The sequence below is a fragment of the Haliotis rufescens genome, unplaced genomic scaffold, assembly GCF_023055435.1.
Source record: "Haliotis rufescens isolate VD_foot unplaced genomic scaffold, xgHalRufe1.0.p SCAF_12, whole genome shotgun sequence".
Taxonomy (NCBI): domain Eukaryota; kingdom Metazoa; phylum Mollusca; class Gastropoda; order Lepetellida; family Haliotidae; genus Haliotis; species Haliotis rufescens.
This window is the reverse complement of record NW_025963802.1, coordinates 28397651-28420820: the sequence shown is the minus strand read 5'-3', so window position 1 is coordinate 28420820 and position 23170 is coordinate 28397651. Positions and strand designations below refer to the sequence as shown.

Sequence of the window (23170 nt, the reverse complement as noted above, 5' to 3'; positions counted from 1 at the left end):
ATCGATATTACTAACTGAAATCGATACTATTGATCGGAAACTGATTTAACTATTGATTTATTGACTTTAAATGCTTACCAATAGCAATATATCGATATTTCGATTTATCGTGACACCCTTGTGGGGAATATGAACATATTAGTTTTTGTAACATAACCACCCTGGAGTGACATTAATTGCACCATAATGCCAGACAAGATGCTTGAGCTGTGCAGCAGTATCCAACTCAGATCAAACATTAAAATGGAGCGACGTTTGTGACATATTTTAATATTGACAGTAGTGAGTGACCTCGCCCAGGTGAACACTACCAAGTTGACTGTCGTTCATTTCCCGATGAATGCCAGTATGTCACGTGATTACGTTGTCAATCGCGCGGAGACATACAGAACTACTTTAGGGGAATTCCTCAATGTCTAAAAATAACATTAAAAATAATTCGGGAAACAGAGCGACATAGATTTAGGCTATGAATGATGCAGGCTTTGAAGTCAGACATATCATGTGTATGTCAGGTCACCGAAATGAAGCGTCGATTCGAAGCTATAACAGAGAATGCTTGACTAACCAAACAAAATCACTGAGCTCCACACTATCGTGCCTCAGTAAATCCAACTGCACCGCCTTAAGCAGTAATTCCTATCATCAGCAGCCGTAGTATGACTCAAACACGCGTTGATATAGTTCGCTTTCAATAATTAAAGTTTGATGTTTAATGGATTGTTTTGTTAGGAGTTATGTATCTGTCAACATAAGGATTGAAGTTGTATATGCGTATTATGGAATTTGCTCACGTGAGGCACTGTCTTCATCAGCTGATGAACGTCAACAAATACAACTTCAATCCTTAAATGTTGAAGGAACTCTGGCTTATCCTTCCTCAGGGTATTTCCTTTCAATCACTGTTCAACGTTTACTAATCACAGTGAAGCAAACAAGTATTTTTGTTTGTTTTAAAGCAAAACAAGATAACAATAAGATGGCAGTCTGTAAATAATTGAGTCTGGACAGACCTGCATCAATGTTCAAGGTGGCCATAGTCACTTGATTGTGTAGCTTGAACTTGAAATAAACATGAAATATTGTGTACTTCAGAAAGTTGATTACAGTTTCGACACTTGGCTTTGACTCCCAGATCCAGAGATGAATTGAACAAGCTGCTCAATGCTTGTGCCACAACTGATGCAATCAGGAATTCAGTATTTCCATCACAAACTGCAGCAAGCTTTGCTTTCCTACTATCAGGCAATTGGCGCCCATGGTATTTTAGATAAATTAGTGCCATATTTATATGCAAGAATACTGCACTCAAGCTGACTGCTTGCAGCAGCAAGGTGTATATTATATAAGGTGTTCAACATATCAACATCAAGTACTGTACAGTCAATGAACTAAAAAACAAAATGCTGATTGAATTTGTGATTATCTTTTATTGTAAGATTTTATATTGAAATACGGGTTACACTATTTGCAGTAAATAATGAGCAGTCAACTGCCTTCAGTTTGTTTTACAATTGCAAGTGTGATAAAATTATCATTGTCTGAAATATTGTTATATCTACAGTTTGTGGTGACCTGCCAAAATGAATGTTTCACAAAAAAACAAATCAGATGGAGTATCTAGAGAACGTGGTAATAGCTCTCTCACCTTGACATTAAAATAAATATGAATTTTGAAATGCCTTCCACCTTTTTTTTCAGAACCAGGTTAAGTAGACATGATGATAGATGATCAGTAAGAACACATGATGATTCATGGCTATGTACAATGAAACTGACATCAACTGCAACCCTGAGTATAGGCTTTAGTGATTGGTCATAAATGAAATCTACACATATAAATCTAAAATTTAGATAAGAAATGTGCAACGCAAATGTCCGTAAGATAGTATGCAAAATAAATTTTTGAATCCAAAATGACTGGTTGACTGACAGACATTAACATGAGGTAATATATGTGATGTATGTGAAGTGACCGGAACACATTGGTGAAGAGAAGATACATCTGTTTCAGTTAATCCAGAAAGAACATATTCCAAACACAATTGGGTCATTTAAGGACAATGCATGGAATCATAAAATGTATAGTCAAATGGTTCTGTGAAATATATTACACAAAAAGTATCAAAAATGGAAGAGCACTTTTTAAGATTCAGCCAAATCCCAAATATTTTATCACCTTTTTTGTCCCCATTTGCAAAAGGTACATAAAATGATTGGGTTACCCCACACAAACTAAGCTGAATAAATAGGTCTAACAGTTACTTCACATGGAAAACACCAACCACAATACTGTTATACAAATACTTGAGACATAGTCATATACCACTTTACTGATTACTCTTAATCATTCAGTACCAAGTTCTAACAATGTTGCAGAAATAATCAAATATTTCCATTACAAAAAAGATCCATTATAAAAATGCCATTAAACCAATGAGTCAATTACACATTTGATGCATGAAGAAATAATGCTAATCAATTACTAAATTTCATTAAAACCTTTTTAAATTTCACCTCAATTTCAGAAAGGAAAATCATGCAAGGTTGAAGGCAAAATAATTGATATGGTTTCTCAGGTTGTACACTATTAATAAATATTGCCTGTCCAAATGTAACAGCAGCATTTATCATAAACTATCTGTCCATGGGAAGAGTGGCTATTTACAATGAGCACAATCATAAAATTTTAAACTATGCTTTCTTGCATAGCAAGTATGCATAGCAATCATGAGGATGTGATGACGTTAAAAACAAGATGACATAAAGCATAACATGATATATATCTTTGTTGCAGCTGCCCAAAGAGCAATGAATGAGTATGTTACAAATGGGACACTTAACAGTGACTAAAAGTTAACATGACAACAAATAACACGTTGACACCACCAAGTCAAACTTGGTATAAAATCAAATGACCATTTAACATAGTGGACATAAAAATAAAAACTATTTATTAAAGAGACATTTGAACACATTATTTAACACTGTCTTTTCAAAGGCATCTGAGGTAACTATTGAGGTTACAAATTCAAAGAAGTCTCCAACACAATTTAAAAATATTACAAATGTACAGTTGAACTACAGACAAGTGTTACAGACAGGTTTTGGCCAGCTAAGGCTACATGAAATTATTTTCTACTCCGTGTAGTTCTCTTTGCAGGTGTGGCTTTTCGGGGAGTTGCCTTTGTCTTTGATGCCTTTTTCACCTTCTTCGGACTTGGGGCTGCCTTCTTCGGGCTAGGGGCAGCCTTCTTTCCTCGGGTCGGCTTTGGAGTCTTGGGCTTTACTACTGCCTTTCTCTTATCTCCTCGAGTCTTAGCTGGAGTGGCAGCCTTTGTTGGCGTTGCTGTCTTCTTAGCCTTGCCCTTTGCTGGAGTTGCAGCTGAGTCAGCTACTTTTCCACTCCTTCCCCTTGATGCAGAAAGGGGTGTCACTACAACCAAAACTGACTTCTTTGATGGCAGCTTTTTAGGGGTCTTGGGAGCTGGCTTCCCTCTTGTTCCTCTCTTTGAAACAGACACAGCTGGAGATTTTACTGGCGTTTCAATTGCCACTGGGACATCTTTCTTAGCTACAGCTTTTTTATTAGCAGGAACTGCCTTCTTTTTCTTGGCAGGAGATGGAGCAGATGGGGTAGCACCAATAGCAGATCTCTTGCTGCCAACTTTGACAGGAGTCTTGGCCAGACTGGCAACGGGTTTACCCCTTGTACCTCTTTTGGCAGGAGCTGGACTTTTCGTCTGAGTTGGTTCTGGGGCAGGTTCCGTAGCCTTAGTGACTATTTTGACAGGTGAAGCAGTTGGTTTTGACCGGCTTCCTCTCTTTGCTGGGGCAGGGCTCTTTGCTGGGCTAGCTGCCTTCCCTCTTGTAGTCTTCTTTGCTGGTGACTTCTTAACTGGTGACTTAGCAACAGCTTTCCCCCTTCTTCCTCTTCTGGTAGCCTTGACAGGAGTTGCTACAGGTTCCACTTCCGTGACCACAACCTCTGGTTCCTTTGCCTTTGCTTTTCCTTTGGCTACCTTTGCTGGTGGAGTTTTTGTCTTCACTGGACTAGCCTTGACAGGTTTACCTCGACTACCACGCTTCTCTGGTGTCTTGACTGGACTGGCCACTAGACTGGCCACAGGCTGACCCCTTCGACCTCGAGCCTTAACTGGCGATGGAGACTTTACCAGTGAGGCAGCTTTTGTTGCCTTTGTCTTTATTCCAGCTGGCTTGGGGCTCTTTCTAGGTGTGGACGACTTGACATCTGTCTTTGCTTTCTTTGGGGTGGGAGGATTGACATCATCCGCCTTTCTCTTTGTGCCTCTCACTTGAGCAGGTTTGGTTTCAGGTTCTGGGGCTGGAACTGGAGCCCCTCTTCTTGATCTTGCTGCTGGCTTAGATGGGGAAACAGCCTTCTTAGGAGACTGAACTGCTTTTGCTTTCTTCACTGGAGTTGCTTTCTTCACAGGGGCTGCTTTCACTGGTGAGGCTACAAGGAAAGGGAAACATTTTACATCAATCAAAAGTTTCTCAAAGTGCACTCATATGTCCATCTTTTCTTCCAAAAATGTTTAGGTTATTAAATATCTGATAATATTCAAATATAATCTGTTTTAGCGGTACATTTTACCAGCTGAATGTTTTTACACCTTACAACAGAATTAAACTGATAAAATATTTTCCCTGTGCATCCTCTGCAGTTGAATTTATTTGGTACACATACACTAGGGTGCTTTTTTCAAAATTAATTGGGTTACGGATCTACCAGGAAAATAAATAAATTGAGACAAGATACAAAACTAAACAGTTTCAATAATTGTTCACGATATTGGCCATGACATTGAATTAATTAAAAAATAATAATTTTCATACCTATCCATCATATGTTTACACAAAAGTCCAAAAAAAAAAAAAGAATCTGAAAGAACTTTTTTTCAACCATCGACTTCCAAGTCTTGAGAAAGTTGCAATTAGTAATGTAGCCGATTAAAGAAGGCCCAATGGCTAAGATAGTGAAGATGAGAAACTCCAAACTTTATAATACTAAGACTGAGAATCCAAGTGTAAGACAGTAAAAACACAAATATTAGTGAAGCATAAGTCAGCATGTGGTAGTTTGCTTCACCCGGAAAACTACACAGCGCTCCACAAATGATAAGAAAAGCATGTACTCACCTTCCTTCTCAACTGGTTCTGGTTCAACCTTGGCCTTCTTCTTCACAGTCTTGACAGGAGTTGCAGGACGCTTTCTTCCCCTACGCCTGAAACAAAGTCACAAATCAATGACTCACACAAATATTCCACAGCCGGTAATTACAACAAAAAAACAAAGCCATAGCACTTGAGAAAATTGTAGAATTTTCTTATTCGGAATATTCTATAAGTAATTCGTTACCACTGTTATACCGAGGCTGTTGTCTCCCACAACTGCTGCTATAGCGAAATCTACCACAGAGATCTCAATTACCTCATGCAACACGTGCGTAGCCACGTCGCTGCCATGTGACACCCTTCACTCTTGTCTCCTGCGAGAGCAAGTGCTCGGGGGACGGACGCGCGGGCAGCAGCCCAGTGTTAACGTATTACTTATAGAATATTCCGAATAGGAAAATTCTACAAATTACATTAAGTAATACGTTACCACTGTTATACCGAGGCTGACTACCACAGTAGGCGGTGAGGAGCACCTACAACCCGAATCCTGACTGCTAGCGTTCCTTCCGACCAGTGGAAGTAAACACCAAGGCGGAAGCACTCGATGCGCATGCACCTAGCTAGGCGTTACCCTATAGGAATACCAAAGCACTGTCAAGCGCATACCGTAAGGCTCAATCGTCATTGCCAAAACGATTGGTGACTCCAAACGGCCCCACTGGATAGGTATTTCATCGCCGCAGCGGATGAGAACACTGTATCCGCGTGAGCTAAATCTTAGATCAGGTTAAACAGTCGAAAAGAGGGAAATTAATTTCATTCAGACCGTATATCCCAGAGCAAGCCTACTTAAAGTATGCATTAGGCGAGTGACCTAATTCCAGTATTCGTAAGCATGTATCACAAGGTTGGAATACACGACAGACAATTAAATGCATAATTGTCAAAATACAAATAAGGACAAAACACACAAAAAGCCACCTGCGTGCGCTGGTTTGCAGGACCCCCACTCCTGTACCCACGGTGTGGGAACATTGGAGACGACCCAGATTGACCACCGTGCAAGGACTGACGACTGCAGAGTTTGGAATTGCGCTGGACACAACCCCTAGATGACCGCTTGTGCCGCGATCAGCAAGTGAGACATGAAACGAGCAATATCCTGCACAGATACCTTATCTGGCGAATGAATGTGATGTTTACAACACCACTTCGTGAAAATAACCCAACGTGCATTATACACCTTCTGGGTAGAATCACGCTGCATACTAACGTATGCCCGAGACGCCCAGCGAGAAAAACCTTTACTCCTCAGATGCTCGGTGACAACATCCACGCGTGCAGATTGAACTGCTTTGCGTTTGGATGAAGCTGACGGGTGTGAGGGTGGATCAAGAGATCCGGTCTCACAGGCAGTGGAAGTGGCGACTGCGTGACCTGGGTCAGCAAGTCGGGGTTCCACGATCTGTTCGGCCACATGGGCGCTATCAGTAACATTCGACAGCGAACTCCTCGGAGCCGGCTCAGAATGTGTGGTATCAACACTGTCGGCGGGTAAGCATAAGCGTCCAAGCCCCTCCAGTCTAACGCGAGAGCATCGTGATCGATGGCCCTCGGGTCCGGGACTGGTGATACAAACAACGGGAGTTGATTGTTGAACCGTGTTGCGAACAGGTCGACCATCGGACGACCCAAACGTTCACACAGCCACTGAAACACTACTGGGTTCAGCATCCACTCTGTGGGGCTCGGATCCTGAGGCCTCGATAGAGCAGTACTTTCCGCACACCTGAGATGTGACGGGCGCGTATCTGGCACGGGACACTGTCCACCAGAGCGTAAAACTCGAACGTGAGATCGAGTAGCAAGTGACTGTGGGTTCCCCCCAGTTTGTTCACATAGGACACTACCGTCGTGTTGTCGGTCGCCAGCATGAGCCGAGCGTCGACGAGACGATGCTTCCAGTGATTGACTGCGTTGATCACTGCCTTGAACTCGAGACAAATTGATGTGAAGACCTAGTTCGTCTACACACCACAGCCCCGAGCTCACCTCCCCCTCTAGATGGGCGCCCCAGCCCACTAGAGAGGCGTCTGTATACAGGTTCAACGTGGCCCGGTAGGGCCGCATAGAGACTCCTGATAAGACATTGTAAGGGACCGTCCACCACTCCAGATGCGGTCGGAGCCGATCCGGGAGGGCGACGGTCGCACTGTTCACCTCCATTGATAACAGGATTAAAAAACTTTGCAGCGGGCGGAGTTGGAGACGACCCCGTTCGGTGCAGTCCTGGGCTGATACAAGTAGCCCTAACAGCTGTTCCCAAAAGTGAACAGTCTGTTGCACCGCTAAGACTTTGGCAATCATCACCTGCATCTTGTGCCACCGGTCTGGGGGGACAAAGAGGTGATGGGACACCGTGTTGAACCGACCTCCGATGAATTGCAAGTTCTGAGAAGGGGTTAACTCGCTCTTGGGGTGATTGATAATCCACCCCAATTGCTCCAAGAGCCGACGTGCATAAACGAGATGGCGTAACAGGGTGTCCGTCATTCGATTTGCTACTAGCGAGTCGACCAGGTACGTGAAGTACCGGACACCCCTCCGGTGAAGGAACCCCACTATGGGGGTGGTTAACCGGGTGAACAGCCAGGGAGCGGATGAAAGACCGAATGGGAGTACAACCCACTGGTAGTGCGTGCCTTGAAAGACAAACCTGAGATACTTGTGATGATCCGGGTGAATCGGAACATGCAGATAAGCATCCTTCAGGTCGATCGAAGCTAGCCAGTCGGCCGGCATGATCAGTGCTTTCAGGTCCGTCAAGCTCAACATTCTGAACTTGGGCGGCTTGCGCAGGTAGAACTCGTTGAACGGTTTCAAGTTGTGAATCATTCTGAGTTCGGCACTGTCCTTCTTGGGAACGAGAAATATCCTGGAGTAAAACCCCGGTGTTATTTCTGGTAGAGCTAACTCCCGAACTGCCCTCTTCTCCACCAACCTGCCGATAGCATCGGCGAGGAAGAGAAGATCGGTTTCCGAATAGAAACCTGCCGACGGGGCAACGGTGAGCGGCGGATTCGCTTTGAGATCGAGCCGATAGCTGTACCGAATCGTGTTGACCACCCACGGGTCGTCGAACACTTGTTCCCAATTCTCCCAGTAAGTCTGGAGTCTGGCTCCCACTGGGGAAGGAAAGGGGGGCCTGACAGGCACCGGCAGGCGCAACTGTCCAGGGCCAAGTGACTCGGGTTCGCCTACGGGCCAACCGAAGTTGGCACTGTTGGCATACGAACCCCTCCAATGAGAGTCACCTGGAGGGGCCCTTGCCGTCCTTAGAAGACTTGGGCTTCCCCCAGTTCCCCTTCTTCCCGCGAAAGGGCTGCTGAGAACCCTTACCGGAGCCCTCAGAGCGGGGCTTCTTCCCGGAGGAAAAAGAACCCGACCCCTTAGGCCTGCCGGACGCAGCATCCTGGTGCGCGCTACGCTTCGGAGCGGCACCCAGGCACCTATGCAAGGACCCCACAAGATCCAGTGTGTGCCGAGAGGCCTCGGCAGACACAGCGGCATGTTGTTCCTTCAGAACCCCAGGGATCTTGTTATTAAACAGGGTCCGAGCTGACCAAGGCTGCGAAAGGAGCACCTCCTGATTGGCAGCGTCCAACCCTGAAGCAACCATATATGAACTACAATTAGTGGTCCCTTTGTGTTCGTTATAACCATAGTTTACTGTACTAATATATACATACCTTGCAGGTAATGGGGACTTTGCTGGGGATGCACTCTTTGCTGCAGCTGCTTTCTTTGTCTTTGCTGGGCTGACCTTTGGTGATTTCAAAGCTGTCCTGTTTCTACCACCTCGAGTAGTCTGTAATTTACACATTAGTTTATAAGATACCAGCAAATGAAATCAGAGACTACTCAATGTAATTGTAAAAAAAGCTGTATCGCTTTGACATTGTTCTTGTCGACGATGATTGGAGATTTGTGTTAGGCACCAATATTTTATATTTCAAACTTTAGTTAAGCATCAGTTTTCCTTATAAAAGGTTAGGGCCCCCCCCCCCCTAACCTTTTATAAGGAAAACTGATGCTAATAGAATTTCAGTAGGATTGGTAATTTCAGGTTAACAATGGTTAAAGTTGCATATATGCCACTTTTTTCAAGCTTTCAGCAAGGTAATATCCAAATGAATTGTTAACGCTTTAAAAAGAATTCTCATGCTACTTACCTTAGCAGGAGTTGTCTTGGCTTTGGCTGCTGCAGCACCTCTTCTTCCTCTAGGTGCTGGTTGAGAGGCAACTGGTGATGCAGCCTTTGCAGGAGTTGCAGCCTTTGCAGGAGTAGCAGCCTTTGCAGATTTTGCAGGAGTAGCAGCCTTTGCAGGAGTTGGAGCCTTTGCAGGAGTAGCAGCCTTTGCAGGAGTAGCAGCCTTTGCAGATTTTGCAGGAGTAGCAGCCTTTGCAGGAGTTGCAGCCTTTGCAGATTTTGCGGGAGTTGTAGCCTGCTTTGTGGACTTAACAGGAGATTTTGCTGGGGACTTGAAGAGCTCAGCCACACCAGATGGACTGGCAGGTGTGTTCTTGACCTTGGGTGTGGACATGAGACGTTTAATGCCTGATGGGCTGGCATTACTTGCATTTGTGTTCTTCCCTCTAGGTGTCTTCATCAATCTTTTCACACCTGTTGGACTTATGCCTTTCACTTTCTTTAGTGTTGTCAAGAGTTGCTTCACACCATTCAAATTATTTGGACTCTTCCCTCCGCTGCTGCGCCGGTTGGTGAGGGGCGAGACAATCATCTCACCAGGACCCATGGGCGTGTCAGGAAGATCTTCATACAAAGCGTGGGGTGTACCCTGTACAGAAACAGGGGTCTTTTTAGCCGATGACTTGGGACTTTTCTTTCCTGGAGTCTTTCCCGTCTTGACTGGAGTGTTGAACAGTTCAGAAATACCAGTAAAACTTGTATTTCCTACAGATTTGTGAGCAGCCTAAAATAGGGAATGAAAGTGAATGTCAAAGCAAACACCTAAGTGAAATAGCTACCAAACAAATGTTGCAAACAGTGTTTTGATATTCATTATAATGATCTGATTTTTTATTTTCAGTTCACATTTATCAGATGACATGAAAGAACATGAAGCTAATATATACTACTCAAAAGAAGTTAAGGATCACCTGATTCTTTCATATTACTATAGTTAATCTCTCATGTCATGACAGATTAACTTTACCATTATGAAAGAATCGGGTGATCCTTAACTTCTTTTGAGTAGTATATTACATAACTCTAGCTTACCTTGCTAACTTTACGTCCCTTTCTAGGTACAGGTCCAGGTGTCTTGACCCTCTTGCTGATCTTTCTGCCCACAACCAGAGTAGCTGGGGAATCTGCATGTCCAGTGGAGGGAGCAGTGGCACGAGCCAGGGCTCGGGGAGTCTTTGGAGTCTTCTTGGAAGATTTCAGCAGTACCTTAAAAAAATTAACAGTGTGACAATTGCATTAGAATTTCAAATCACAAAGAAATATATCATTGAAATCACTACATCCTCAATGCAATATTTCATGAAATTAGATGATTGCCATCTGCTTCAATTAGGGGAAAATAGATTGACATCTTACCTGTTTTGTTGCCGTCTTAGAGACAATCTTGACAGCCTTAGGCTTGGGCCCAGTCTTCTTGCTAGCAACACCCACAGCAGCAATACCTACTTTCACAACATCAGCCCATAGTTTCTTAGGTGTCTTCGATTTAGCTGGAGTCTTGCGTCCAGGCGTTTTCTTCATAAGCAGTCCAAGCCTAGGTGTTGCTGCCTTTCCATGGATTGCTCTGAGGGCCACCACCTTATTCATGTCTGATGGGGGCGAGACTATCTTTCCAGCTGGGCTCTGTAGCAGCTTAGTCTTCTTCATGCTCAGTGTTCTAGGTGTTACCGACTTCCTGGTAGGAGTGACAGCTTTCTTGGCAGACTTGGGAGTATTTTTCCTTGATTTTGGTGAAGCAACTGGAGATTTCTTCACAGATCGGGGAGTAGATTTGGGAGTCTTACCCTTTGCTGGGCTAGGAGATTTGAACAAATCTTCGAGTCCACTTAAGTTCAGATTACCACTCGCTCTTCCAGATGTTTTGGGGGTCTTTACTAACCTTGCGATTGCAGACAGACCTACATCATCAGCCTTATTTTGTGGAGTCTTCATCAGTTCCTTGATACCAGTCAGATTCATAGGCACAGATGTCCTAGTTGTTTTAGCTTTTTTAACTTTCCCTCCCGATTTAGAAGTGTCAACTTTTGGAATCCTTGCTGGTGATTTAGCAGCTGATTCAGGTGTAGGTGGAACCACTACTGGTGATTTAGCTGGGGTTCTTGTTGGTGACTTGGCTGGGGTCATCTTGGGAGACTTAGCTGGTGTTTTCTTAGACTTGGCTGGTGTCTTCTTGGGGGACTTGGCTGGTGTTTTCTTAGGGGATTTAGTTGCAGGAGAAGCAACTACCGCTGGTTCTAGGACCGGTGATTTTGGAGGGGTCTTGGCTGGTGCCCTCTTGGGTGATTTTGAAGGTGTCTTGGCTGGTGTCCTTGTGGGCGATTTAGGTATTGCTCTTGCAGGAGACTTAGCTGGTGTCCTTGTGGGCGATTTAGGTAGTGCTCTTGCAGGAGACTTAGCTGGTGTCCTCTTGGGAGATTTAGCTGGAGTTCGCTTGGGAGATTTAGCTGGTGTTCGCTTGGGGGATTCAGACTGTGCTCTTCTTGGAGATGTAATAGGAGAAGAAACAACTGATGATTTTGCTGGAGTTGTTTTTGGCGACTTTGCAGGAGACTTAGCTGGAGTCTTTTTAGGTGTTGCTGCCCTAGCTGGAGACTTTGCTGGTGTTGCTGCCTTAGCTGGAGATTTAGATGGTGTCGCTGCCCTAGCTGGAGATTTAGCTGGTGTCGCTGCCCTAGCTGGAGATTTAGCTGGTGTTGCTGCCCTAGCTGGAGATTTAGCTGGTGACTTTGTGGGTGTCGCTGACCTAACTGGAGATTTAGCTGGTGTTGCTGCCCTAGCTGGAGATTTAGCTGGTGACTTTGTGGGTGTCGCTGACCTAACTGGAGATTTAGTTGGTGTCGCTGCCCTAGCTGGAGACTTGGCGGGTGTCGCTGACCTAACTGGAGATTTAGTTGGTGTCGCTGCCCTAGCAGGAGACTTTGCTGGTGTTGCTGCCCTAGCTGGAGATTTAGTTGGTGTCGCTGCCCTAGCTGGAGACTTCGCGGGTGTCCCTGCCCCAGCTGGAGGCCTCACTGGTGACTTCGCTGGAGACTTTTGGGGGCTCTTGCTTGGTGTTTTTTTTGTAGGTGATCTGGATTTGCGTGCCGATGGTGGAGATGGCGATCTGGCTGGAGATCTTGTTTCTGACCTGGCAGGAGATTTTGCTGGAGATTTTGCAGGAGACTTTGCTGGGGTCTTCTTCACCAATGATACAGGAGTATCAGCAATGGTTAAAAAAGATGCATGCGTTGGTGTTTTGGGTGAACGTGATGGAGATTTTGATGGAGTTCTTGCTGACTTGGGTGAAGCCTTCCTGGCAGACTTAGGAGTTGATGGTGACCTTGGGCTAACTGGTATAGATAATGGCATGGTCTTAATATCTTGTTTTCCTGGTCTAGACTTAGGTGATGCCTTTGGAGATTTCTTTGGGGAGCGCCCACGTGGAGTCTTTTGAGGGCTCTCTTCCTTGATTGACTGCGCAGCTAGGGATCTTCTCAGCAGTGACTTGGGGCTCCTATTATATTGGATGGGTTCCGACAGCCTTCTTGGTGTGTTTCCCTTCTTGATAGGTGTGGCCCCCTTCCTAATAGGTGTGGCTGGGGGTAGTCTCTTGTCAAATTGCTCAGGGGTGAGCTGAGGGCCAAAAGAAACTCGCTTTCTCTTGGCACTGGGCAGTTCAAAATCTGTTGATTTTCGCTTTCTTCCTCCACTATTTGGAGTCCTGCCTAAAAAAAGAAAGAAGAAATTACATGTCTTAACATTTTCAAAATCATCTGTGATCCATCATTTGGTACTTGCATCACAGATTCACCTACCATGTTTTTATGAAATGTGTAACAAACAATCTGTCTTCTTCCCAGAAAATCATTACAACAAGCACTTCCTGAAGTAGGCTGAGGTGGTAATAAAAATTCAAGCAGCAATTTGTATATTTTGGAACAATGTTTTTTTCAATAATATTTGTATTTTGACAACTGAACCCTGCAGTTCTGAATGGGGTTTTTCCACAATAAAAAAAGAAACATCTATAAAATTACTGACAATGGAAAGCAATCTAGACAAAAACACATGAGAAGTCAAAATTAAATAAGACACACACCCTTTTTCCCTGATGAGGGAGTTTTTTTAGCTGGGGATTTTCCCTTAGGTGATTTTGCTGGGGTAACAGGTTCAGCCTCTTTCACAGGCTCTGACTTGCGTCTCAGGTCGGAGATGCTTGTTCGCAATTTGCCGCCTGCTGGAGTTGGGTAAGGGCTGCCAGCTGGGAGGGACTAGAAACAACAAGTACATTTACACACACATTCAGGGAGTGAAATCATGTTGACTTGATACACCATTCAAGCATACAAGGTGCGAAAGTGGACATTTTGTTTAGTACAAGCAGGTGACAATTTTGGAGGTAAGCATATGTGTTCAGGTTTGTAGACCTCTCTTTCTATGTCTACTTGAAACGCTGTGAGATAGTAATGTTGGCACAGCAAATGTCCACATTATTTTCAGATTTGGGACTGTATACACATTTTGAAAGGTAATGACACATTTAAAATTATGAATACACTGAATGCAATGGTGGTTATCAGGTAATATTATTCATCTTTCCTTTCAAACAAGAAAAATCAACCTTCTGGTTTGCTCCACATCTATCAAGACAAGTTCTACTACTGGCTACTAAGTACATATACTGGGAATTTTGAGCCACCGTTGGCCAATATTTGTCCTTGAATAGGAGCTCCTGTGAACAATGTACAGATCTCCTTGACAGCATGTATTTATCAAGTTTTATCCTTTATGATAAAGTTTACAACTGGCATTGCCTTGGTAATAGATTGTGTCTGAAATCAATTACTGCTCAGTTACACCATCCTTTTACTGGTTCAGTACTATGTCTTTGTATTACCTTTAGACAACAACATTCACAATCAGAGGGGACAGTGCAAACCTTTGTGTTCTGCAGCCTCAAGAGCAGTTTTCTTCAGAGGGAAAAGGACACTAACCCATATAGATGTTCAACTTATCCCCTAAGCAGATAAGATCATTTAATTCCTAGACAACTCGTCACCAATAACTCTAATTGACAGGATGTGAGTTGTTAGTTGCTGGTAGCTCGTTAACCACGATTAGCTCTTCTTCACTAATTACTCTGGTCTGGACTCATTTACTAAGAACAATAGCATGGCATGTGTGATCTAGACGTGTTTTTGCAAGCTACAGTTAGTGATGCACTGGCAATAAACTATTGTCCTTAGGTTTTATAACCTTGATGTTATACTATTACATGATGCTTCAGTGTGAAGGTCTATTACTCAAACATAACATTCTGATTTATCAATTGTTGCAAAATCTTTTATTTTATTTTTTGTTGTAAATAAATACCAAGCTAAGAAAGTATATTGTGCAGTTACTCTATCAGAAAAATACCCTATAACCTACCCTTAATGAAAAAGCAAAATTCATTTGATCATGGGATATTGAAAGTTTTTTAACATGTCTATTTATTTTATTTTTTCTGTACAAACAAACATTTCAAACATTGAAGGCATGTTGGTAGTTCATGGAGGCACAACATTTAAACTTCTGGATTTTTTACATGATTTTTTCAGACCTACTTCTTCACCAATCATTCACCAAAGAAAAAGTAGGTAAACTCAAAATGACTACAAAGAACAAAGATCCCGAAATCAATATAACTAGTCACCAGTTAAAATGGTCAGAAGACACGTTCAATTAAGCATTAACAATTTCTTAACTCCATTCTTGTTAATTGTTGATGTCCTAGCCGGAAAACAAGGACAAACACTATTCTCTTCAAGGTGGTCAGTGTTTATTTCTGTTTAACAAGTGGCACATTTCATCATCAATAAATAACAAAATCTAACTATGGACATATAATTAGATATAATCTGGTATAAATACTATCGTATATCAGCTGAACTCACTTAGACTCACGTGTCATTAACTATTTAGTTTCACAATTCACACATTGCAGCTATTGCTTATTTCTAAATTCCTGTTCAGGACAAATATGACCCCTAATTGAAAGTTACAGGTCTTCCTCAATGAAATGTATGTGTAATAGACAGGGAGCTTGTAATGTCAGTCAACATCATCATTGTTGAGTGACCCTGGATCAATTGCAATAGACCGATATATGCGAGATGCTGCCACCCAACTCCATACCGTCAGGAATGTGCTTACCTTCTTCCCTCCACTCGCACGCCGCTTGTTTCCGGAGCCTAAAACAAGGGAACAGCAAAAACATTAACTGAATATCAGGAACAAATTCATAAAAAACTAAACTGATCAATGTTTTTAATTTCCAGTTTAAATTCACACCTTTTTGTGTTTTATTTGCATATGAATACAATTGAAAGACAATTTCAAGAGGTCCTGTGTATTCAAAATCATGCAGGGTGGGATGAGGGGGGAGGAGGGAGGAAGAAAGGAAAAGGAGAGAAGAGAGGGATTGAGTGTTTTTAGGTCTTCTGTAATTTTTTAATCTTGGGATCCACTATGAAAAGGACCCCTGAAAAGGACTGATTTTCGAGCTCTCGGTAAATAAGGTTAACGAAGTTGTAAGTATAGGAGGGACACATTATTTCGCCAAAACTAATGTAAACATTATTGTAAGAAATTTTGAATAAAATAGATTACAAAGATAAGTCCAATTTTACAATGAACACTTAAAGGGGCACTGATCTAACGCAATTCCCTGGACTGGTTGTTGCCTTTGTTATTGTTTTTTCCCCGTGAGTACCTGGATGATACGCAACGCAACTGAGCGTGACCAGAGACTGGGCTACCGTCTGCAAGGACAGCTAAATAAGCTTGGAGGCTGGATGCAATATTTGTTTTACGCATTTTTGAACACTGATTAGTTTAACCGTGATCTATAAAGATTTCGACAAAAGGCGCATGTTAATTAATTTCTTCAGCCTAAACAAACAGACAAAAAGAACGGCGGAGCTCATCGTATGTCGTCATTTGGAAATACCCCAGATGGTTATAGTTTAATAATAAAAAAAAGTATCCATGCAGTGAAAGCATTTTCGTATTTCAGATTGCGTCGATAATACGATTACTACTCACTTGTTGTCATCCACGTTTTCTCGTATAACCCTACACTTGTGTATTTGTCGTCATTCACTTGATGCTCAGTTAATGAATTTATTACAGGTACAATTAGTGGTAGCACCACTTAGATTACCTGACAAAGGTTCCCATTTGGCATTTATTGTGTCTGGGGTAATTTTTCAATCTAAATCCAGGTTTGAAGTGAGGTGAAATGTGTGTTATGTAATATGCACGTGGCAGCCTAGCAAGAGGTGAATGATCAGTTCATTTAATTTTTTTTGTAAATCGACGGATCATTCCTAGTCATCAAAGGATTAACAGAAAATACGTTGATTGATTAATCACTGTTATCTTGCACAGTGGATATGTCAAAAGGGAGTGTTTACATGTCTAGGTTTACTAAAACAAAGGGAATACACTCATATCATGGCGTGAAGTGTCGATGTAAAAACAACATACTTTGTTCAAAGGGTTAACTAATAATACGTTGATTGATTGCTCATTGTTATCTATCACTCAATGGATTTTTTAGGAACCGTGGATGTTATGAAAATAGTTGTCACATGGGCTTTCTCAGCCAACCCTTGAGACTTGACACCTATGTGAAACACCTGAAACAATCTAAGTGATCAGTTGAGAAAGGAACACGGGTTATAATATCCCGAAACGATATATATCTTTAAAAATATTTGATTGTTACAGAGACACGTGACATCGAATAAGTTTCTTTGTACAGCTGCAGACGAGTGTTCCTTTGTGTGGATATTCACGGATACATTCCTCGAACAAGGAAGCTGCCCAAAATTTATACACATAAATTTGGTAGGTTGTAATTATGGTATTTGCATTTTGTTTTCCTTCATTCGCTGTAGCATTGAACCGATTCGTTCTTGTTCCTCTACATCTTGGTTGGGAAATTCTTCAGATTGACTAAAATGTATTAAGACGATCAAAAGGGCCTAACAACATAGAAATGTACTTTTCAACGTAACATTTTCAGTCTCTTGGTGATGACATTAAACATCAAAATGTTTGGAATTCGTTATCATAATAATACAGATGGAAATGTTTTTCAGTCACTTTTTTAAAATAACTGAATATTTAGGTTTAATAAATTTGAAAATGTTACACATTTTGACAGTGAAAAAATATACACACTATAAAAAAAAGCAATGCTCAGGTAAAATATTTACTTTGTGGTGCAAGTTAAAATAGTATAAACGAAAATCGCAAAATTACCAAGCAAGTGACTTATCAAAATTTCGTCACCATTACCGATGCTACCCGCAAAGATACCTACATTTCCTTATTATCTCGAAAACTGTATTTCATTTTGTTGATCAATGTGACCATACACCCTTATTACTACCCATAAAAGTGACTAATGCGCTTACGAATGGAGCAGCAGAGGTCGCGAACTAGTCTATATTTCTGCTATACATCCGGGTACTCACTGGGAAAAAACAATAACAAAGGCAACAACCAGTCCCGGGGAATTGCGTTAGATTAGTGCCCCTTTAAATAGTGTAACAAAAGGGTTAACATGTGTAATTCAATATGGATTTGTTGATATTCGAATATCATTGACGGATCATGACAATCATATATATATATACTCACACTGACAGCATGAATGATACTGTAGAAAGGTCTGTTAGTATACACACGAGAGATATATTATTCCAGGATGTAATTGTCCATAATTGAGGTTGTGTATGACACACAAATCTGTATCATAAACAAATCAATAAGTTTTGTGTACATTGATAAATAGGTAAGGGCGCTTATTGAGATTGTTCACATGCCAAATATATTAGCAAATACCACTGTAGAGGCTTATTATGTTGAATATGGTATATGTAGTACATTATTGAAACAATATCTTACTAGAAGCCTTAGGAGACAACTTTGGCGACTGTTTAGGTGTAGATGGTGCTATGACGGGACTCTTGCTCCTTGCCCCAGCATTTTCTTTGGAACTACTCTTTGGGGTTGTCTTAGACTGGGATCGTGCCGGGCTGGGAGTCTTACTTCTTGGGCTTGGCTTGGGTGAAGCAGCCTTGGGAGTTTTAGGAGAAGCTTTTGGAGTGGCAGGTTTGGGTGTGGCAGCCTTTTGAGGCTTCACAGACAAAGGTGTAACAATATTGCCATTGTCAGCTCTGGGGGAAAGGGGTTGAGACATCCTTCTTGCTGCAGGAGAGTTTGGTCGAGAACCTCCTTTGGCCGGAGTTCTTGCAGGGGAGGAAGATACAGATCTCCCTGGTGATATTGGAGGTTTTGACTGCAAAACAAATCAACTTTTCAAACAACCACACAAACCAAACCAAGTAAGTAAGTGAGATATGAGCTATTTTTGTTGTAGAACTAAGAATGGTTTTGTTTTGTTTGTTGTTTAACACCGCACTCAGCAATATTTTTGTTTTATGACGGCAGTCTGCAAATAATCGAGCCTGGACCAGACAATCCAGTGATTGACGTCATGAGTATCGATCTACGCAATTGGGATATGACATGCATCAACCAAGTCAGCTATGTGACCATCCAATCCTGTTTGTCACTTCTTACAGCAAGCATAGTGCTCTGTGCAAGTGGACCCAGAACTTCATATTTGATTGAATTTCAGGAAAGTGCAGTAATTCTACACATATTGTCCTCTTTGAAAATAGAATACAAATAGTAAATTTGCTATTCCTCAATATAAAGTTTATTCCTTTCTTTTAAAGATTTGAACAACAAAGTACTGAGTTTGCACATCCATGAATTGTTTTTGTGACCACACGACCATCAACAATGGCCTACATCACAATGACAATGAGAAATTTCAATTCTTAAAGACGCCAAATGAGCAAATATACTTGAAATCTACAAAAATGGCAAAAAATTCAACACTAAAACTAAAAGGCCTTATATTTTTATCATGTTCAAATTCAGGCCTTACCTTTGGACTAAGAATCTTTGACTTGTTAATGGGGCTCTTGTTGGGTTTGGGTGACAGTCCTTCTCTAAAAGGGGATCCTGGTGGAAATTCAAATCTGAATGATCTGTCAATTATCGTAAAGATGTCTTTGTGGCTAACACGAGTCGTTGATGATACCGTCTTTCCATTGATAAGGGTCGGGTTTGTCTGACTTAGGTTTGTCAAGAAAATCTGAAAGTAAGCGAACAAAGGATATTTATCAATCAACATGATCAGGCATACAGTATGACTTTAAAATCAAGAAGCCCACAGCACATTTCAGACTTGCTGTTTATGAAAATGACACCCCTCCCATTTTAAGTAACATTTTTTCATTGCCCCCACTTAATATCTGTGTCATTTTCCATGCCAACCCCTCTATGATCCATGACCAATCCCTTAGAAAACAATAGTTGAAAGTGTGTAATAACTTTCTGGCATTTGCACATGTACATTATAGCAATGCTGATTGGTAAGTTGAACCCAAATGACATCCTTGTGCTTCATTGTCAAGAAAAATAGGATGTGTCAGCGATTATCTAGAGCTGCTCAAAATTTGAAATAAAAGTGTTCATTCATTTACTAAGGGAAAGATAACCCACAAGTCCCTGTAGCTTGTTGGTTACTCTCTAAGTACTTTGAAAGCTACATCACTATCAACATGTTCAAGGTCTATCAACGATTTTTTCATAAACAAACTTCAGAACATGTGACTTTCTTTTTCTTTTTTATTGGCTGAAAACACTTACAGCAGCAGAGTCATCTACATCAACACGACAGTGGACCTGCGACACGTTCGGAAGCTGAATTCGAATGTCACATTCATTGCTCCTAAAAAAAAGTGCATTGATGATCAATAATCCATGAAATTGTCAAAATCCACAACCAGAACAGCAATGTGATGTTATGACAGGTATATATACGTGACATATAGTTCTAAAATCTATGCTCAACCGTACATGTCCATAGTAAGTTTTTTATGGTACTACAATCTGTGACAAAACTCAAAAAAAAAAAACAGAAACAAGTTAAAGGGCAAGTTCACACGGAAATTAACCTATTTTTCTTGTACTTTTTCCACATTAAAAGTGTTAACCTAGAAGTGTCATAGACAAAAATATAAAAATATCACAATTAATTAACATATTTTTCGCATTAAAATGATTTATATTTTTCACATTTACCAAGTGTTCTATTTCCACAACAAAAACACCATGGCTTATGCCCCTTGCAATATGACGTCATTGGTGCCAATTGATAAACATTATGACGTCATCATGCTTTGTTAGAGCCGCTTCACGTGGTGTAGGTCTAGGTGTGTGATTCTAGCGTCTCAGATGCCAGCCAGCATAGTGTTATGCTGAGTCACCACTGCGCCGGAGTGTGTCGTAGGCCATGTTGTTTAACCGCAAACTGGAACTTGATATCTTTTGCGTTGAGAATAGACAGGGACCCAGTTGAATTGGCACCAATTACGTCATAATCTAAGGGGGATAACTCAGGCCTGTTTAGCTCGAAAAACGAAGGCCTCATAACGGCATATCATTTTCACACTATTGTGAGCTTCCTACTTTCACTGTGAAAAAAATGAGTGTATATTTTCAAACACAGATACTAACTAATTCTAAAATTCCGTTTTCTTTAAAATAAGAAAGAAAGTGATTTTTGCGTGTACACTTCCCCTTTAACAAGCCCAAAATGTATCCACACAAAGTTTCTTTTTAGCATGTGTAGTGAGTTATTGCCTATACCTATATTGCCTTTGGATCATCACTGATACTAGTTTCTGCACAATTCTATCATTTTCAGTATCATACTATCAAAGTCACTCAATTCAGTGTTAGCTGAAAAAGTATTTAGATCTATTGACTTCCTAAACCCATACCTATTAACATTAGCACGACTAAGGCTATGTCAACTATGAATGATGATTAATTTCAAACAGTGACAGTAATGTAAGTATGCTTCATGATCAACATTTGTAATACTACCAGTAAAACCACAAGCATCTCTTACTTACCGTCCAAATAGACAGGCTGATGCGGTCAAGGGGAAATGGGCACCATCCTGACCATTACGCTTTATTACAACGATTTTTCCATACAACATGGTAGGTTACCTGAAAATAAGAACAGCATTTGTTAGAGGAACACTTTATGATTAATTCATGTTTCAAAGCAGCCTTATGATCAATGTTCAGACTATTGTAAAAAACTTCATTAAAGTGCAGGGCAATAGAAAAGTGTTGGCTTCTTCATACAACAAGAGTGTTGAGGATAAGCATGTGTACAAGTGAATAATATCATATAGTAACTACCATGCACTAACAATGTGATAAAGAAATTAATAAACCTGTCTAACAGTGTCCATATTTCTATACTGTGTCTGGGGTGCAGGCTAAAACGGCACCGATTTCTCTGGCGAAAACGGCACCGCATTTGGCGAAAATGGCTACTATGTGACTGGCGAGAACGGCACCTCTATTTACCAGGAGGATATTCTCTTGGCCTCACAAAAAATGTCCTGGACAGTAGGGGGCTAATTTCTACTGTAAACTTGTTTAAACATTTCACTATTATTAGTGTTTGTAAGAGACGATGTGAGTTTAGTTTCATTTATTTTACTTCAAGGCATGTTATGTTTTCACAATAAGTTGAGTTACGTATAGGCTAAGTTGGATTAAAGTTGGAGTAGAGGCTAAATTCTAATGTAAGCTAGTTGTAACATTTCACAATTATTGGTGTTTGCAAGCGACCATGTTAGTTTAATATCATTTATTTTATCAAGGTTAAAAAACATAAGGTGCCGTTTTCACCAGGCAATAGTAGCCGTTTTCGCCTGAGGCGAGGTGCCGTTTTAGCTATAACCCCTGTGTCTGTCCTAGCTTCTATTTCTTTAATATTATGGCTCTTAATGCTTATCTTTTATCTTGTTTACATCAGTTTATCAATTATGTTTTCTCTTTTTTATAATCCACACGATTGCAAAATAACTACATTGACTTAAATGTACATGATGTTCATGTAGATCTATCTAGATAGCTTGAGGCCTATCATGCAGGTGGACATAACAGTAATATATTGGTTACATGTCGGCTAGCAATTCTCTAAATTCAATATTCGGATTTTTCTTATCAACTGAATTTCATGTGCAATATTGACATACAACTGAAATTTGAGATTGCTATATATCTGGCATCGACTGCTTCCACGGCACATGACCTATTTCCATCAAGCAACATAAACCGTAGGCGATGCGCGCTGTCATACTTCAGCGGGAACTTCAAAATATTGTCATACATCTATAACGTATTTCTTAATAGCGAAAGGAAGGTAATACGGTCACACAACAACGATTCCAAGCTCAATTCAGAAAATTATCAGGTTGGCGCAGACTTCGATTCTTTGTTCTCGATGAAACAAAAAGTATCAGCTGCCTGCAGCTTTGAAATCAGCATCTAAAACCAAAACATCAACCACGCGGGACAAATATTATTCATAACAAAACAACAAAACTGCTAAATATCTTACCTTGTTACTTACCAGATTAATTTCGCGCTGTTATATGAAGTAATTTCGACATCAAATCAAATGATGCTTATGTTTTTAATAAACATTTAACGCGTTATGTTATCAATGTCTTCTCGATAAACCGCCGCGCGAATCGTACAAAACCTTACTACACTGCGGAAGTGATGATATCCATGCGCATGTTAAAATAGTACATCCTGTAAAAAGGATAATGTTTGCGAT

General features: G+C 41.2%; 1 protein-coding gene across 4 annotated transcripts; it reads right to left on the bottom strand.

The window, feature by feature from the left end:
- Positions 1 to 1410: 1410 nt before the first annotated feature.
- On the bottom strand, positions 1411 to 23104 carry LOC124116271 (mucin-2-like). 4 transcript variants are annotated; one of them, XM_048393475.1, is made up of 14 exons: positions 22961 to 23104; positions 21439 to 21537; positions 20168 to 20249; positions 19401 to 19610; positions 18350 to 18743; positions 15587 to 15624; positions 13491 to 13662; positions 10769 to 13116; positions 10445 to 10618; positions 9576 to 10136; positions 9375 to 9494; positions 8892 to 9010; positions 5164 to 5249; positions 1411 to 4477 (listed from the first exon to the last, which is right to left on the bottom strand). In XM_048393475.1, the coding sequence occupies exons 2-14, from the start codon at positions 21525 to 21527 to the stop codon at positions 3132 to 3134; spliced, it is 5739 nt and encodes a 1912-aa protein (XP_048249432.1). In that variant the 5' UTR covers positions 21528 to 21537; positions 22961 to 23104; the 3' UTR covers positions 1411 to 3131. The 4 variants fall into 4 exon arrangements, with proteins under 4 accessions (XP_048249432.1, XP_048249433.1, XP_046333498.2 ...); XM_048393476.1 differs by having other exon boundaries at positions 9375 to 9521; positions 9621 to 10136; XM_046477542.2 differs by having other exon boundaries at positions 9375 to 10136; positions 22949 to 23104.
- Positions 23105 to 23170: the final 66 nt, after the last annotated feature.

What these genes read in the sequence shown, in the direction of transcription:
- LOC124116271 (XM_046477542.2), bottom strand. Translation starts at nt 21,527, where the DNA reads ATGTTGTATGGAAAAATCGTTGTAATAAAGCGTAATGGTCAGGATGGT. An exon ending in ATGTAGATGACTCTGCTGCT is followed by an intron (nt 19,611 to 20,167) that starts GTAAGTGTTTTC and finishes GCTTACTTTCAG; the next exon opens with ATTTTCTTGACAAACCTAAG. An exon ending in AAGTCCCCATTACCTGCAAG is followed by an intron (nt 5,250 to 8,891) that starts GTATGTATATAT and finishes ACTTTGTTTCAG; the next exon opens with GCGTAGGGGAAGAAAGCGTC.